The sequence below is a fragment of the Trachurus japonicus genome, chromosome 22 (genome assembly GCF_045865225.1).
Source record: "Trachurus japonicus isolate A0001 chromosome 22, Traja_1.0".
Taxonomy (NCBI): domain Eukaryota; kingdom Metazoa; phylum Chordata; class Actinopteri; order Carangiformes; family Carangidae; genus Trachurus; species Trachurus japonicus.
In genome coordinates this window covers 6,751,122-6,768,692 of record NC_140928.1, presented here as the reverse complement: position 1 = coordinate 6,768,692, position 17,571 = coordinate 6,751,122, and the positions used below count along the sequence as shown (strand labels likewise).

Genomic DNA, 17,571 nt, shown 5'->3' with positions numbered 1-17,571 from the left:
CAGGTCAAAGGAGCATCCATTGACATTCACAGATGGACACAGCTCCGCTGATCAAAGATTGAGGATCCCGTAAGTTTGAATCTGTGAATATCTTTCCAACTTTACCGAACTCATTTTGTGATTGATAACGACATTATGCCTGAGTTGACTCATCCATGATGCAAGAGCTTAGGAAATGGTGGATCCCGAGACATCATGTCCCGGGATAACATACCGGTAGGCTACACGTTCTTGTCCCTCTGATTTACTTTTCACTGAACTACGGTCTGTATTTTCTGCATTTTGTGATTAATAACGACATATGAGTTGATAATGACACATCAATGATTCAAATGGTGGATCCCGAGACATCATGTCCTGGGATAACATAAACGTTATTGATTTACTTTTCACTGACTGGCACTCCCTCGGGAGTTTACTGCCTACTGAGAACAAGCGGCTGTTCAAAGATGAATGAATGAATGAATGAATGAGGTCTACTCTAAAAACAACTTCTTTTTTTTATATAGTTTTGAAATCTGAACAGGCTTATCTCACAGACTCCTGTACTTAAAAAGTAAGTGCAACAAAACAAATCCCCTGTAAATGTTTTCTTGTGTTTTCATCCAGAAAGATGTGGAAATCTGATATCCTTGTCTTAAGCTCTGACGAAGACGACGTGACGCATAAACCTGCCTTTATAAGATCTCAGATCTCTCCAAAAAAGAAGTGAGTTTTAACCAGCACTGCAATCCAACTATAGACACATAAGATAAGATAAGATAAGATAAGGATTTGTAAGATATGAAATGTATAGCACAGATAGAAAAAGCAAAAAGCATAGCAGCAAAAATAAAAAAATAAAAAAAGTAAAGATACACATTCCAATCCATATACATACACTCTGAAATGAAATAAAGAAAGATAGGCTACTTAACATTGAGTGTGTAAAGTAGGTTTAACGAAATACACTTCAGTCTCAGTGGCTACTGTGTGCAGTGTGAATGTTTTCCTTAGTTTTTATTGAGAAAAAAGGTATTAAAAAAGTACAAGTAGGGTGATGGGAACATAAAAACAGAAATTAATATTAGTATGAGCTGGAGCGGCTCGACATATTTGGATTTCTTGGATGTATTATCACAAAATAAGTTCACAAAATAAACTCAGAACCCTGCCTCAGTCTTAATGCCAACTGTGTCCAATGTTTCCTTTCAGAAAAAAGTTGAGAGGAACAGTTTCTCCTGAACCCAGCTCTGTGTCCATGAGGAGTGACATGTCAAAGGAGCATCCACTGACATTCAGAGATGGACACAGCTCTGCTGATCGAAGGTGAGGATGATGGGAACACTAAAAATTAATATTAGTATGAGCTGGAGCGGCTCAACATGTTTGGATTTCTTGGATGCATTATCACAAAATAAACTCTAAAGTTAACCCTGCTTCAGTCTTAGTGGCAACTGTGTCCAATGTTTTCTTTCAGAACAAAGTTGAAAAGAAACATTTCTCCTGCACCCAGCTCTGTGTCCATGAGGAGTGACAGATCAGAAGATCATCTCAATCCTAGAAAAAGCCTCTACCCTCAGAAAAAGAAGTAAGTTTTTACCAACAGTACAATCCAACTAGAGACACATACAGTCTGAAATGGATTGAAAAAACATACTCTCAAGATGGGTGTTTAACCAAATACACCTCAGTCTCAGTTGCTACTGTGTGAAGTGTAAATGTTTTCTTGTGTTTTTATCCAGAAAAAAGTTGAGAAGAGCAGTTTCTCCTGAACCCAGCTCTGTGTCCATGAGGAGTGACATGTCAAAGGAGCATCCACTGATGTTCAGAGATGGAGACAGCTCTGCTGATCGAAGGTGAGGATGATGGGAACACTAAAAACAGAAATTAATATTAGTATGAGCTGGAGCGGCTCAACATGTTTGGATTTCTTGGATGCATTATCACAAAATAAACTCTAAAGTTAACCCTCCTTCAGTCTTAGTGGAAACTGTGTCCATTGTTTTCTTTCAGAACAAAGTTGAAAAGAAACATTTCTCCTGCACCCAGCTCTGTGTCCATGAGGAGTGACAGATCAGAAGATGATCTCAACTGTCCTAGAAAAAGCCTCTACCCTCAGAAAAAGAAGTAAGTTTTTACCAACAGTACAATCCACCTACAGAGACACATACAGTTTGAAATGAAATGAGGAAACATACTCTCAAGATGGGTGTTTAAGTAAGTTTAACAAAATACACCTCAGTCTCTTGCTACTGTGTGAAGTGTGAATGTTTTCTTGTGTTTTTATCCAGAAAAAAGTTGAGAGGAGCAGTTTCTCCTGAACCCAGCTCTGTGTCCATGAGGAGTGACATGTCAAAGGAGCATCCACTGATGTTCAGAGATGGAGACAGGTCTGCTGATCGAAGGTGAGGATGATGGGAACACTAAAAACAGAAAATAGTGTTAGTATAAGCTGGAGCGGTCCAACATGTTTGGATTTCTTGGATGCATTATCATAAAATAAGTTCACAAAATAAACTCAGTTAACCCCACCTCAGTCTTAGTGCCAACTGTGTCCAATGCTTTCTTTCAGGAAAAAGGTGAGAGGAGCAGTTTCTCCTGAACCCAGCTCTGTGTCCATGAGGAGTGACAGGTCAGAAGATCGTCTCAACAATCCTAGAAAAAGCCTCTACCCTCAGAAAAAGAAGTATGTTTTTACCAACAGTACAATCTAACTAGAGACACATACAGTCTGAAATGAAATGAAGAAACATACTCTCAAGATGGGTGTTTAACGAAATACACATCAGTATCAGTTGCTACTGTGTGAAGTGTAAATGTTTTCTTGTGTTTTTATCCAGAAAAAAGTTGAGAAGAGCAGTTTCTCCTGAGCCCAGCTCTGTGTCCATGAGGAGTGACATGTCAAAGGAGCATCCACTGATGTTCAGAGATGGAGACAGCTCTGCTGATCGAAGGTGAGGATGATGGGAACACTAAAAACAGAAATTAGTGCTAGTATGAGCTGGAGCGGCTCGACATGTTTGGATTTCTTGGATGCATTATCACAAAATAAACTCTAAAGTTAACCCTGCTTCAGTCTTAGTGGAAACTGTGTCCAATGTTTTCTTTCAGAAAAAAGTTGAAAAGAAACATTTCTCCTGAACGCAGCTCTGTGTCCATGAGGAGTGACAGATCAAAGAGGCATCCACTGATGTTCAGAGATGGACACAGCTCTGCTGATGGAAGGTGAGGATGATGGGAACATAAAAACCTCCATCATTACTTTTCATTTACTCACGTGCAGCAGCAGCAGCAGCCGGCCCACATCAGCTGCAGATGGACTGTGTGGGGTGGCAGCAGCTGTTACTAGTGTAAATTCAGGTGTTTCTTGGTTACACTGGGTGTACCTGGGTCCTCAGTTGTTTGAATTTAGTTATTAAGTATGAAAGCAGAGATGTTTGGCACTGTTCAGTTAAGCCCCATGACACTGTTGTGAAGAAATGTGTCACAGACGAGGACCTGGCCCCAAATGGAGACTCAGAAACTGCTATGGTGAAATGAAAAATATGATTTATTTAACTCAAGGGGAAGAACACACAGGCAGGAACACTGAGGACCAATGAACAAAATAAAAAGGGAAAACACTGAGGTTAAACACTTGAGTGAGAAAGGAAACACAGGTGGTGGTGGATGTCATGTCAATGTATGTGAGAGGAAAGTCTCTGTGAGATAAAATATTCATTAATGGAGATTAACCGTTGTTTGTGTGTAAATCAAGATACAATAGAAGCTTATATATCGGAGTGCTTTCACAGAATTGACAGGCCAGACGTTCCCACTGATCAGTCCACCCTGCTGAAACAAATGGATCTGGACTCTGTATTCACGGTATGTAAATGTGCAACAATACATGTTTTATCTGTTAGAAATGTTAAAGGGACAACAAGGAGTTTGTATTTGGTTATAAAAAGTCTCATATTAATGTGGATGAATCTACGTTACTCACTTGTTAATGGTCCATTTTTGATACATATATAGTTTTGTCTTTATAGTTATTTTGTTCTTATTATTTAGTGGTCGGCTCGCCCAGCATTTCCTACTTTAGGTTTCGCGGGTGCTGCCCGGCGGGTCATGGAAATAATGCAGCCAAATCTCTGTTAATAGTCGGAACTACGACCGTATCTGATCGTCTTTGAATCTCCAACTTTCATTCTTGATCAATGAAAACATTCTTGGCAAATGTTTTCGCTTTCGTCCGGTCCAAGAATTTCACCGTGCGCGCAGAAGCTCATGGGAAATGTAGTGAAAACACTTCGCTTTCCAAAACTCCTCGTTGTCCCTTTAACTTCCACTATATTAATAATAGTGTTTATAGGCTATTTATACTTTTAGACCACGTGCTGTTCTGCCATTTACAAGTGAAAATACTGCTGTTATCTGAGAGTCAATATTAAATTAAATTTTATGTTTTTAGTTGCTTAAGAAGAACATTCACACTTTTGTGGAGAATGAGCTGGAGATGCTGAGGAGGACCCTGACACCAGATTATTTAGGCAAAGATAAGGACGTGATCCATGAAGAGGAGAAAAAGCAAAGGAGGAGAAACTCAAAGGCATTTCTCAAAATCACGGTGCACTTCTTGAATAAAATGAAGCAGACGGCACTTGCTGACGTTCTGGAGAGAAGTAAGAGGATTTTTAATACACTTTAATATGAAAGATAGAAGAAATGGGGGGTAGAGCTACACATCTTGAAACTCAGCTATAGGATAGGAGAATAAATCAATGACAGCTTAGTATGCCTGGTTTGTACCCACCGAATTACAGCACTTTAGACATTTAATAATCTAAATATTTAAAATGTTTCAGCAGTATCATGACCTGTGGGTAGGCACACAATCATGCCTAATACACAGATCAGGGGCTGGTTTCCCAAAGCCTTCGTAACGCTACGTCGTTCTTAACCTTTATTTTTCTGTCTTAACATTTTCAGGTGTTTCCCAAAGCATTCTTTGCTAAGAATATTTTCCCTATGACTTTCATTGGTAAGGTTGGTCTGGAGACTCTTCTTAGGCCCAATCCCTTTTTACCCCTACCCCTTGCCCCTTGCCCCTTGAAACGGAGCTATAAGGAGTAGGAGTTGAAAGTCAACCTCTACGAATTGGGACACCCACGGCCAAATTGGGGCCCTAAGCAGAATTTTATTTGGAGGCCTTCCCACGATTATAAAATGACTCTATAATGATATGCCATTTAATTTGACAACATTTATTAGTACATTTTTATTTCAACAACATACATAAGTGAAGCACAAGCCTTATAGCCTAGAAATTTAGACGCACCCTAGCGGCAGCAAATATATTTGCTCCGTAGTCTGGCTTGTCAGGCTACAAGCCTTCCACTTTTCATTCAATAAAACGAATGCAGTAGCTGCCGCGAGATGCATTTTGGGAAACTTGTCATACCCCCCTGTTTGAAGTGTGCCTCTGAAAAATCTTCATTTGTAGGGGTAAGCCCTACCACTTACCCCTAACGCTCTGTCTTAAGGGGAAGTGGGACACCCCTACCCCTACACACGAATGCACAAAACGGAGGGGTAGAGCTAAGTGAAAGGGCTAAGGCGTGAAATGATTCCTGAGCAATCCAAGCAGCCAATTTCAGCACCTTCTCGTGGACAGCACACCGTACATAATTTGTAACAAAGTAATTCTTGAGGAACCTCCTGAGAAACAGTTTGGGAAACCAGGCTTAGTATAGTATAGGTAGGTAAACAACTTGGGTAAGATAAACCTTTTGAATCTTCTTAGCCCGCTAAGAAAAAACGTTATCGGGAAACTGGCCCCAGATCATCTGTAGAATTGCTAGCACTGTGCTCAGATGCAAACCTTGAGCCTCTAAACTAAATTTTCATGACTCTTCTATAGTGTTTCTTCTTGAATTTATCCTGAACTCATTCCAAAATTCCTGTCGTAGTAGTAGTGGTAGTAGTAGTAGTTTTTTTAATTTAAACTTGGTGTCATGCACCATAGGTGCCCAGCCCTCATGGGCTTATAAGACACACTCAAAACAAAACAAAACAAAACACAGAACACCGGCACACACAAGAGAACAAGGAATACATGCTTGTGTACATATTTTTCTTCAGTACAGTACATACCCACACATGCGCACACATACACACACGCATGCATGCATGCATGCCCACACATCCACATGTTTTTATACAATACATGTCCGCACATGCGCACACATACACACACGCGCATGCATGCATGCATGCTCGCACGCATGCATGCATGCATGCCCACATCCATTCATACATACGCACACAGAGCAAAAAGAAAACAAAAACAAAACAATTGCCAGGACTGACATTGTTAAATGTACCTCTGCTTATTGATTGTTTTTGTTGTTTGCTCACTCAGACTGGCCTGCTGCCATTTGCCAGCGTCACGTCAAATCTAACCTGGCGAAAAAGTGCCAGTGTTTGTTTGAGGGCATCGCAAAAGCAGGAAACCCAAGCCTTCTGAAGCAGATCTACACAGAGCTCTACATCACAGAGGGTAGAAACCAAGACGTCAATGATGAACACGAGGTCAGACAGATTGAAGCAGCATCCAGGAAACCCGACAGACCAGAAAAAACCATCAGACATGAAGACATCTTTAAATGCACGGATGGTGGAGATAAACCTGTACGGTTGATGTTGACGACAGGAGTGGCTGGCATTGGGAAAACAGTCTTAACACAGAAGTTCACTCTGGACTGGGCTGAACACAAAACCAACCACAATATACACTTTACATTTCCATTCACATTCAGAGAGCTGAATCTGCTGAAAAAGAAAAAGTTCAGCTTGGTGGAACTTGTTCATCACTTCTTCTCTGAAACCAAAGAAGCAGGAATCAGCAGGTTTGATCAGTTCCAGGTCGTCTTCATCTTTGACGGTCTGGATGAATGTCGACTTCCTCTGGACTTCCACAACACTGAGATCCTGACTGATGTGACAGAGTCCACCTCAGTGGACGTGCTGCTGATCAACCTCATCAGGGGGAAACTGCTTCCCTCTGCTCGCCTCTGGATAACCACACGACCTGCAGCAGCCAATCAGATCCCTCCTCAGTGTGTTGACATGGTGACAGAGGTCAGAGGGTTCACTGACCCACAGAAGGAGGAGTACTTCAGGAAGAGGTTCAGAGATGAGGAGCAGTCCAAAGGGATCATCTCCCACATCAAGACATCACGAAGCCTCCACATCATGTGCTACATCCCAGTCTTCTGCTGGATCACTGCTACAGTTCTGGAGGAGGTGTTGAAGACCAGAGAGGGAGGAGAGCTGCCCAAGACCCTGACTGAGATGTACATCCACTTCCTGGTGGTTCAGTCCAAACTGAAGAACGTCAAGTATGATGGAAGAACTGAGACGGATCCACACTGGAGCAAAAAGAACAGGAGGATGATTAGGTCTCTGGGAAAACTGGCTTTTGAGCAGCTGCAGAAAGGAAACCTGATCTTCTATGAATCAGACCTGAAGGAGTGTGGCATCGATATCAGAGCAGCCTCAATGTACTCAGGAGTGTTCACACAGATCTTTAGAGAGGAGAGTGGTCTGTACCAGGACACAGTGTTCTGCTTCGTCCATCTGAGTCTTCAGGAATTTCTAGCTGCTCTTCATGTTCATCTGACCTTCATCAAATCTGGGGTGAATCTCTTTCTTAGGGGTGAATCAGCCTCTCAGAAACCTAGCACAGAAAACACAAAATCTGACCTGAAATGTCTTCACCAAACTGCAGTGACCAAAGCCTTAGAGAGTCCAAATGGACACCTGGACTTGCTCCTGCGCTTCCTGCTGGGTCTGTCTCTGTCGACCAATCAGACTCTTCTACGAGGCCTACTAAAAGCATCACCACAAACCAAACCACAGACCAATCAGGAAACGATTGAGTACATCAAGCAAAAGACAGGGGAGAGTCCCTCTGCTGAGAGAAGCATCAATCTTTTCTATTGTCTGAATGAGCTGAAAGATCACTCTCTGGAGCAGGAGATCCAACAGTACCTGAGTTCAGGAAGACTTACCGGCAAAAAACTGTCTCCTGCTCAATGGTCAGCGCTGGTCTTCATCTTACTGTCATCAGGAGAAGCTCCGAATGTGTTTGACCTGAGGAAATACTCTGCCTCAGACCAAGGCCTCCATGGGCTGCTGCCAGTGATCAGGGCCTCCAAAAAATCTGTGTAGGTTTATAAATAGTAGATTAAATTGAATGTGTTTTAAACACTGCTGCAGGTGGGGAAAAACACCCAATATAATGCTGTTTTCTGTCATTTCCTCTTAAGGTTGAGTAGCTGTAACCTGTCACAGAGAAGCTGTCAAGCTCTGGCATCAGTTCTCAGCTGCCGGACTTCCCGCCTGGAAGACTTGGATCTTAGTACCAACAACCTGCAGGATTCAGGAGTGGAGCAGCTCTCAGTTGCCCTGAAGTGTTCAGATTGTAGGCTGAAATCCCTCAGGTTAGAGTTTTGCTTTTTTGGGGATCCTGAGGGATCCTAAATATCTTAATGTTTTAATTAATGTATGTGTAATCATAAACATTGCAAAGCTAAAAGCAATTCCTAACCGACCAAGTCAAAAGGAAAGTATAATTCAAAGGACATTTTGCTGCGAAAACAAGCTCCATTCACCTCACAAACCATTTTCAGGAAACCTTGCTTGTGGAAGTTTTGTTTAACTAAATTATGAATTGTGAAATGTTTTTATTTTGATGTTTTGATGTTATTTGGGTTTTCTCTGCTTCTCCAGGTTAAATGGTTGTGAGCTTGGAGGGAAGAGCTACACAGCACTGGCCTCAGTTCTTAGCACCAAGTCCTCTAACCTGAAGGTGCTGGACCTGAGTCACAACACCATGGATGAATCAGAATCGGAGCTACTCTGCAATTCATTGAGGAGTCCACACTGTACACTGGAAACTCTCAGGTTGGAGCAGCTAATAAGGCTTTTTTTTAACATTTATTTGTGCAGCAACTACATCTCTATTCAAATGTTGTAGTTTGAAATTTAACATGTGAGGTATTCTTAATGTAAATTATCTTTTTTTTTTTTTGCAAATGCAGATAAAAGAATTTAGTGTTTAACTTATTAAAAACATTTAGTGATAACAACATGGTTGGTGTAAGGAATTATCAGATATTGAGTATTCAGTCATTCATGTTCCTTCAAGATGTATCCTATCTCAATAATCATGTCAATGATCAGTTTGTCCAATACTTTTATTTATGACTCAACACCTACAAAACTAAATGGCATGAACAGTTGTATGGAAATCCATCCAGTAGTGGTTGAGGTATTTCTGTCCGCATTAAAGACACAAATTGCTGCTATTTGTAAAAACCAAGCATTAGCATAGCTAAAAATTGTTGTAACCTTTTTGAATTTGGTTTTCAAAGGCAAGCAAGGTTAGAATTGTTTTTTTAACCTTATTTGGATAAGGTTAGGGGGAGGGGTTGGAGCACCCGAATGATCCTGGGAGCTATGTTGTCGGGGGCTTAATGCCCCTGGTAGGGTCTCCCAAGGCAAACAGGTCCTAGGTGACGGGTCAGACTAAGAGCGGTTCCAAAACCCCTCATGAGTGGAACAATATCAAGGACGTTCACGTCGCCCGGATCGGCGTCTTCCACTCTGGAGTTGCCCACGGTGAGAGGCGGCGAGCTGGTGTGGGCTTGCTCATAGCTCCCCAGCTCAGCCGCCATGTGTTGGAGTTCTCCCCACTGAACGAGAGGGTCGTTTCCCTGCGCCTTCGGGTCGGGGATAGGTCTCTCACTGTTGTCTCGGCCTACGGGCCGAACAGCAGTGCAGAGTACCCGGCCTTCCTGGAGGCCCTGGGAGGGGTGCTGGAAAGTGCTCCAACCGGGGACTCCATTGTTCTGCTGGGGGACTTCAATGCCCACGTGGGCAGCGACAGTGTTACCTGGAGAGGTGTGATTGGGAGGAACGGCCTCCCCGATCTGAACCCGAGCGGTGTTATTGGACTTCTGTGCTAGCCACAGTTTGTCCATAACAAACACCATGTTCAGGCATAAGGGTGTCCATCAGTGCACGTGGCACCAGGACACCCTAGGCCGGAGGTCAATGATCGACTTTGTAGTCGTGTCATCTGATCTCCGGCCGTATGTCTTGGACACTCGGGTGAAGAGAGGGACTGAGCTGTCAACTGATCACCACCTGGTGGTGAGTTGGATCCCCTGGCAGGGGAGGAAGCTGGTCAGACTTGGCAGACCCAAGCGTATCATGAGGGTCTGCTGGGAACGTCTGTCAGAATCCCCTGTCAGGGAGGTCTTCAACTCCCACCTCCGGGAGAGCTTTGACCGGATTCCAAGGGAGGCCAGAGACATTGAGTCTGAATGGACCATGTTCTCCACTTCCATTGTTGACGCGGCCATCCGGAGCTGTGGCCGTAAGGTCTGCGGCGCCTGTCGCGGCGGCAATCCCCGAACCCAGTGGTGGACACCAGAAGTAAGGGATGCCGTCAAGCTGAAGAAGGAGTCCTACCGAGCCTGGCTAGCTCGGGGGACTCCCGAGGCAGCTGACGGGTACCGGCAGGCCAAGCGGACGGCAGCCCGGGTGGTCGCGGAAGCAAAAACTCGGGTCTGGGAAAAGTTTGGGGAGGCCATGGAGGAGGACTACCGGTCGGCCTCGAGGAAATTCTGGTAAACCATCCTGCGCCTCAGGAGGGGGAAGCAGTGCTCCGCCAACACTGTTTACAGTGGAGGAGGGGAGCTGTTGACCTCAACTGGGGATATCGTCGGGCGGTGGAAGGAATACTTCGAGGATCTCCTCAATCCCACTGACACGCCTTCCGTCGAGGAAGCAGAGGCTGAGGACTCAGAGGTTGATTCATTCATCACCCAAGCTGAAGTCACTGAGGTAGTCCGGAAGCTCCTCAGTGGCAAGGCACCGGGGGTGGATGAAATCCGCCCTGAGTACCTCAAGTCTCTGGATGTTGTGGGGCTGTCGTGGCTGACACGCCTCTGCAGCATCACATGGCAGACCGGGGTGGTGGTCCCTCTCTTCAAAAAGGGGGACCGGAGGGTGTGTTTCAACTATTGGGGGATCACACTCCTCAGCCTCCCGGGGAAAGTCTATTCCAGGGTACTGGAGAGGAGAATTCGGCCGATAGTCGAACCTCGGATTCAGGAGGAACAATGCTGTTTTCGTCCTGGCTGTGAAACGCTGGACCAGCTCTACACCCTCCGCAGGGTGCTTGAGGGTGCATGGGAGTTTGCCCAACAAGTCCACATGTGTTTTGTGGACTTGGAGAAGGCTTTCGACCGTGTCCCACGTGGCATCCTGTGGGGGGTACTCCGGGAGTATGGGGTCGGAGGCCCTCTGCTGAGGGCTGTACGGTCCCTGTATGACCGGAGCAGGAGCTTGGTTCGTATTGCCGGCAATAAGTCAGACCTTTTCCCGGTGCGTGTTGGACTCCGGCAGGGCTGCCCTTTGTCACCGGTTCTGTTCATTATTTTTATGGACAGAATTTCTAGGCGCAGCCAAGGGCTGGAGGGGGTACGGTTCGGGAGCCACTTGATTTCATCTCTGCTTTTTGCAGATGATGTGGTCTTGTTGGCTCCCTCGAGCCAGGACCTTCAGCATGCACTGGGGCGGTTTGCAGCCGAGTGTGAAGCAGCTGGGATGAGAATCAGCACAAGTCCGAGGCCATGGTTCTCGACCGGAAAAAGGTGGCTTGCACCCTCCAGGTCGGGGGAGAGTTCCTGCCTCAGGGGGAGGAGTTTAAGTATCTTGGGGTCTTGTTCACGAGTGAGGGGAGAATGGAGCGCGAGATCGACAGGTGGATCGGTGCGGCGTTGTATCGGTCCGTTGTGGTGAAGAAGGAGCTGAGCCGAAAGGCAAAGCTCTCGATTTACCAGTCAATCTACGTTCCCACCCTCACCTATGGTCATGAACTCTGGGTCATGACCGAAAGAACGGGATGCCGGATACAAGCGGCCGAAATGAGCTTCCTCCGCAGGGTGGCGGGGCGCTCCCTTAGAGATAGGGTGAGGAGCTCTGTCACCCGGGAGGAGCTCGGAGTAGAGCCGCTGCTCCTCCACATCGAGAGGAGCCCGCTGAGGTGGCTCGGGCATCTGTACCGGATGCCCCCTGGACGCCTGCCTCGTGAGGTGTTCCGGGCAAGGCCCCGAGGAAGACCCAGGACACGCTGGAGTGACTACGTCACTCGGCTGGCCTGGGAACGCCTTGGGGTCCCCCCCGGAAGAGCTGGAGGAAGTGTCCGGGGAGAGGGAAGTCTGGGGATCCCTGCTCCGACTGCTGCCCCCGCGACCCGGACTCGGATGGATGGATAAAGTTACTCTGTTATCCTAATAATAATTATGAACATTTCTACTCTCACCAGACTAAATCAAACCAACATCAGGGCAGAATCGTGTCAAAACTTCTCATCTGTTCTGAGCTCACAGTCGTCTTGTCTGAAAGAGCTTGACTTGAGCAGCAATGACCTGCAGGATTCAGGTGTGAAGCTGCTTTCTGTTGGCCTGGGGAGTCAGCACTGTAAACTGGAAACTCTCAAGTAAGGGCTCATCAGCTTGCTCATGGGATGAATGGGAACAATGTACTTTGGAAATTTACTTTCAAATCCTTTTCCTTTTTTTTGGTGTATTGTGTGCAGGTTGCTTGGTTGTCAGATCACAGGGAAAGGCTGCTTATCTCTGACCTCAGCTCTGAAGTCCAACCCCTCACATCTCAAAGAGCTGGACCTGAGCTACAATCATCCAGGAGAGTCAGGAGAGAAGCTGCTGTCTGCTGGACTCAAGAATCCACAGTGGAGACTGGAAAAACTCAGGTACCAAGAGGCTTTCTAGCTTTTCCCAGTAGCAGAGCTGTGAATAAAGTAACTACGTCATTGAGATATGTTGACTGCCCTCTGTTAGCAAAGGCGTGTACAAGTACACTGCTAGAGGAGATATATTGTGTTGCTTTGAACCATTTGTGAGATAATGTACATACTGAAACTCATCACACAAGCAAAGGGCCATGTTTCCATAAATGTGGATACTGACGTTACCCTGGTCTGTCTTATTTCAGTCTGGATCATTGTGGAAAGGATGCGTTGAGTCCAGGTCTGAAAAAATGTAAGTCTGTTTTCAGTTTTATACAAGGAGACAATATGACACATACAATTGTTTTAGTTTGAAATCTCTCATCTGAAAACATACAAGATACAAGCACTGGGTTCTCAGTTTATTAGGAATGTGAATGCGTACTAAAAGTAATGCAGTCTGGTTTCTTGTCCTCTCTTTTGCTAACCCTCCTCCTGGTCATGTGCATTTGTTTACAATGAAGCTGGCGAAAAATCAATCAATAGAGCGAGAGAAAATGTTATATTATCATACAATGTTACGACGTGTATATTTGTGTAGTCTTATGAGATTATGGATTATTACAGCGCGTTTGTGTGGCGGTGTCGCAGAGACGAGAGCTGGTACACCGGGTCGGAGGCTCTGATCTTACAAGGTTGGTTTTCAGCCAAGAGACACTAGGTGGAAGGCAGAGAGCCTCCATTCCCCCTGGAACAAGCTACAAGTCATTTATTTAACCATCATTATTACTCCGAAGTTGGTTAATTAAGGTAAAAATGTAGCATAGTTAAGCTAAAAATCCTGCATAGTTCTTCTTTAACATCTCTTTCATCTCTCTCAACACAATGTCAACAAAAACTGAACACTGAATTGCATTATTGTGAGCTTACTCTTCCTAGTAAACAGACAGTCTAGTGCAGTGGTTCTCAACCTTTTTTGAACCAACGCCCCCCTGACCATACCATGATCCTCTGACCGCCCCCCGCCCCCCCCCCCCCCAAAAAAAAACAATGTTACAAAATTTCGGTTTAAACTTGTTTTCTACACTTATCTGTTACTTTATTCATATTTCACTGCTTTTGTGAAGCTAAGACTCTGGTAAACATATTTCAAGCACCAAAACAGTTTGTCATTTTCAAAAAGCGGACTTCAAATTTCCAGCATTTGACCTAAATTATTTATTTTTTTACAGGTCTCTAGAACACAAACTGCCCATAATGATGGTAATGATGACGGAGCTGTCCATGGTTACTTAACCAAAAGTCTCTTGACATATCAAACTAAGAAAACTATGGACTATGGAAGTTTTAATGCTCAAAATACAAACAATATCATGACGGGAACCCTATGTTGCGGTTAAAGAAAAAAAAAAAAAGATTGTTGATTTGGTGCTAGAATGTCCAATTGTGCATGCAAAATTTTTTTGAGGATGCCCTCAAATCACTTATTTTGGGCACTAACTGGGGACCAAATAGTTGGTAAAACTGAATTTCAGAAACATTATCTTGGCTAACAATGTGGAACAATAAGGTGGATGTATTTCAAAAAACTTATTTCACCACTCCATATATTCATTTTTCGTGGCTTCATCGTAAACAAATGCACATGGCCATGTATTGATTTTTCGGCTTCATTGTAAACAAATGCACATGGCCATGTATTGATTTTTCGGCTTCATTGTAAACAAATGCACATGGCCAGGGACTGCTAGCAAAACAGCGGAAAAGCAGCGGACTTGCATAGTTCCACTTTGATTAAACATTTGAAATCCCTAGTTAATGTTACACTGCTCTCACATTTCCATTGAAGGTAGCTCCCCTCCCCTAGCACAGACTTTTTTTTTTTTTTACCCCAAGCACGGACTGATGCAGGCAAGGTGCCCGTGTGTGCGTCAGGGTGGAAGAGACCACATCCATCAGAAAGGAGGGGAGTTGTAATTTTTGGAAAAAGGCAATGATGTATTTTTGAGATGGACTATGACATTATTTGTAATACATTTCACTCAATATGACCACTGATCATAGCTAGATGGTAAAATAATAAGTAAGGTAAAGTAACTTAAAAAAAAAAAAAAAAAAAAAAAACATCTCTCAAATCTGAGGGGGCACCTGCCCCCTCGGTTTCTATTGACATTACGCCGCTGGTAATTTACGGGCTTCCCTCTTCAAACGGGGTGTTTGTGCAAGACGCTATAAAGACCCAACATGCACCCTGTAACTATTAAGGTGGCAGCCAAAAATCACCTTAGATCGGCAGGAAAACCCCGTCGGGTAAAGTCGGGCGGACATGTGCGTGTGCTTCACCTGTAAAGACGGCGCCGCTAAAAAAAAAAAAAAAAAAAAAAAGACGGCTCGGGTCACCTGCTCCTCGCAGGGACGAGCAGTCACAGGAGCTCTGCTATTCCTCTTTCTTCAGCCTGTAGCCTACACTAATGTTTGGCTGTACTTGGTATAAAAAATCCATCTAACTTCATTCAGTAGCCTATGGGTAAACTATACAAAGACGTGTGTGTCATTTAAGTCAGACCGTCTGACGCAGCGCTCCTGTAGTGCGCACTATGGTTGGTTTGAAACGTATGCGGGAATTTTCCGCATAAGTGTTATATTTGCGGGTTAAATCAGTTGAAAAGTAGGTTATTTATGTCGGTTATTTGCACTTAAAAAGTTGGGAAACCATTAAAGTTGAAAAAGTAGAACTCAAATGAACTTTGTAGGAGCCAAGTTGTGGCGCCCCCCATTTTTGCCTGAGCGCCCCCCTCTCAGCCCTCACGCTCCCAGCGCCCCCCATAAAGTTCAGAACGCCCCCCAGGGGGCGGTACCGCCCCCGTTGAGAAACCCTAGTCTAGTGTAAAATTAATTGAGTGCTAAAATCTGTAAAGGTTCTTAGTCTTTCAGGTCTCAGTTCTCTAAGAAATTTGAATCTATGTCGACTGGACTTTGACTTAAGCCTTTTCAATTCTGAAATTAGTTAAAGAAGCCTTTTGGTTCAGAGGTGAAATGTCTTCAACAATCTACAACTAAGAGCAGTTGACCTAGATTCAGCGCTAAAATCAATGCTTAACATCACATGAATGTTAAAGAGGACCTATGCAGGATTTGTAGCTTAACTATGCTACATTTTTACCTTAATTAAACAGCTTTGGAGTAATTGTGAATGTGATGGTTTAATAAATGGCTTGACTTGTTACAGGGAGAATGGAGGCTCTCTGCCTTCCACCTAGTGTCCCTTGGCTGAAAAACAACTTTATAAGACACCGTGACACAAACGTGCCCCGTAACCTGTAATCTTTTGTTTATAACACTACACAAATATCGTAACATCGTATGATATATGACGTTGTCTACCACTCTATTGATAGATTTCTTGCCAGCTCTGTTGTAAACAAATGCACATGGCCAGGACGAGGGTTAGCAAAACGGCAGAAAAGCGACCAGGCTTTCTTTAAAAATTCTTTTTATACTTTCTCTTTAAAAAGAAATACTACTTAAAAAGACAGATTTATGTATTGCTCTCACCCTCAGATGCCAGTACACTCACTCTGGACCTCAATACAGCCCACAGAAACCTCGAACTGTCAAAAGACAACAGATCTGTGACGAAGGTGCAGGGGGCCATGGATTACACCGATCACCCAGATAGGTTTGACATTTGTCAGCTGCTGTGTAGAGAGGGTCTGAGCGGCCGCCATTACTGGGAGGTTGAGTGGAAAGGACTTGTTGATATAGCAGTAACTTACAGAGGAATACAAAGAGGCAGCGGACCTAACTGCAGGTTTGGAGGGAATGACAAATCCTGGAGTCTGTGCTGCTCTGGTGGTAAATACTCTGTCTGGCACAACCACCACGAAACAGTCATACCCTCCTCCTCTGTCTTTAACAGAGTAGCACTACATCTTGACTGTTCTGCTGGCATCCTGTCCTTCTATGGCGTCCGTTGGGACAAAGTGGTCCACCTCCACACCTTCAGCTGCACATTCACTGAACCTTTGTACGCCGGGTTTGGAGTCGGGTCCTCAGTGACTCTGTGTGAAATTTAAAAAGGTACTCACTCAAGTCACTGCTGCAGTCCTAGAAAAAAACACATTTGTAATAAATGGCCCCAGTCTTTCTGAGCATTGTACGTTTTTCACAACAGCATCCACAGATGCCATACTAAGCACATCAAATTTGAAATTTTGATGGAAATTGTGCCTCCATCCCATTTTTCTTAAATGTGATATGACAGGAATGCTTTGAGGTCACAAAGCATAACTCTGTCCTCTTGAATGTAATAGATTAATGTATTTTTCAAGACAGTGTGTGAATGATTTATTTTTTTTGTATTTGATACCGTTTACTTATATACATTTTTTTTAAAAGGCAATATTTGGGAGTGTAAGATGATTCCGTTTTTATACTGTAGTTTACACTCATTGTTATACATTGTGTCATGATATCTGGACTGTGAGCTCTTCTTCAGGCAGCACAGTGGTGTGTTGTTTAGCGCTCTCACCTTTCTCGGTGGAGTTTGCATGCTCTCCCCGTGTCTCCAGGTACTTACTTAGGTCTTCCTGCCACAGTCCAAAAAAAATTGCCCGTAGTGTGTGAATGTGAGTGTGTGTGCATTGTCCGTCTCTATATGCGGCCCTGTGATAGACCTGTCCAGGATGAACACTGCCCTCACCTTATGTCAGCTGGGAGCAGCTCCAGCCGCCCTCATGTCACATAGCCTAAGTGTTGTAAATATGGAGGATTTGTTTGACTGA

The 17,571-nt window shown here is 44.2% G+C and overlaps 1 protein-coding gene across 2 annotated transcripts; it reads left to right on the top strand.

Annotated features, from left to right (window-relative positions):
- Window positions 1-1,196: 1,196 nt before the first annotated feature.
- Window positions 1,197-16,863, top strand: LOC146963338 (protein NLRC3). Of its 2 annotated transcripts, XM_085767421.1 has the most exons (10): window positions 1,203-1,308; window positions 3,777-3,849; window positions 4,436-4,646; window positions 6,386-8,192; window positions 8,295-8,468; window positions 8,758-8,931; window positions 12,365-12,538; window positions 12,638-12,811; window positions 13,054-13,100; window positions 16,349-16,863. In XM_085767421.1, the coding sequence occupies exons 1-10, from the start codon at window positions 1,241-1,243 to the stop codon at window positions 16,861-16,863; spliced, it is 3,417 nt and encodes a 1,138-aa protein (XP_085623547.1). In that variant the 5' UTR covers window positions 1,203-1,240. The 2 variants fall into 2 exon arrangements, with proteins under 2 accessions (XP_085623548.1, XP_085623547.1); XM_085767422.1 differs by lacking the exon at window positions 3,777-3,849 and having other exon boundaries at window positions 1,197-1,308.
- The last annotated feature ends 708 nt before the right edge of the window (window positions 16,864-17,571 follow it).

What these genes read in the sequence shown, in the direction of transcription:
- LOC146963338 (XM_085767421.1), top strand. Translation starts at nt 1,241, where the DNA reads ATGAGGAGTGACATGTCAAAGGAGCATCCACTGACATTCAGAGATGGA. An exon ending in CACAGCTCTGCTGATCGAAG is followed by an intron (nt 1,309 to 3,776) that starts GTGAGGATGATG and finishes GTGCTTTCACAG; the next exon opens with AATTGACAGGCCAGACGTTC. An exon ending in GAGTCCAGGTCTGAAAAAAT is followed by an intron (nt 13,101 to 16,348) that starts GTAAGTCTGTTT and finishes TCTCACCCTCAG; the next exon opens with ATGCCAGTACACTCACTCTG.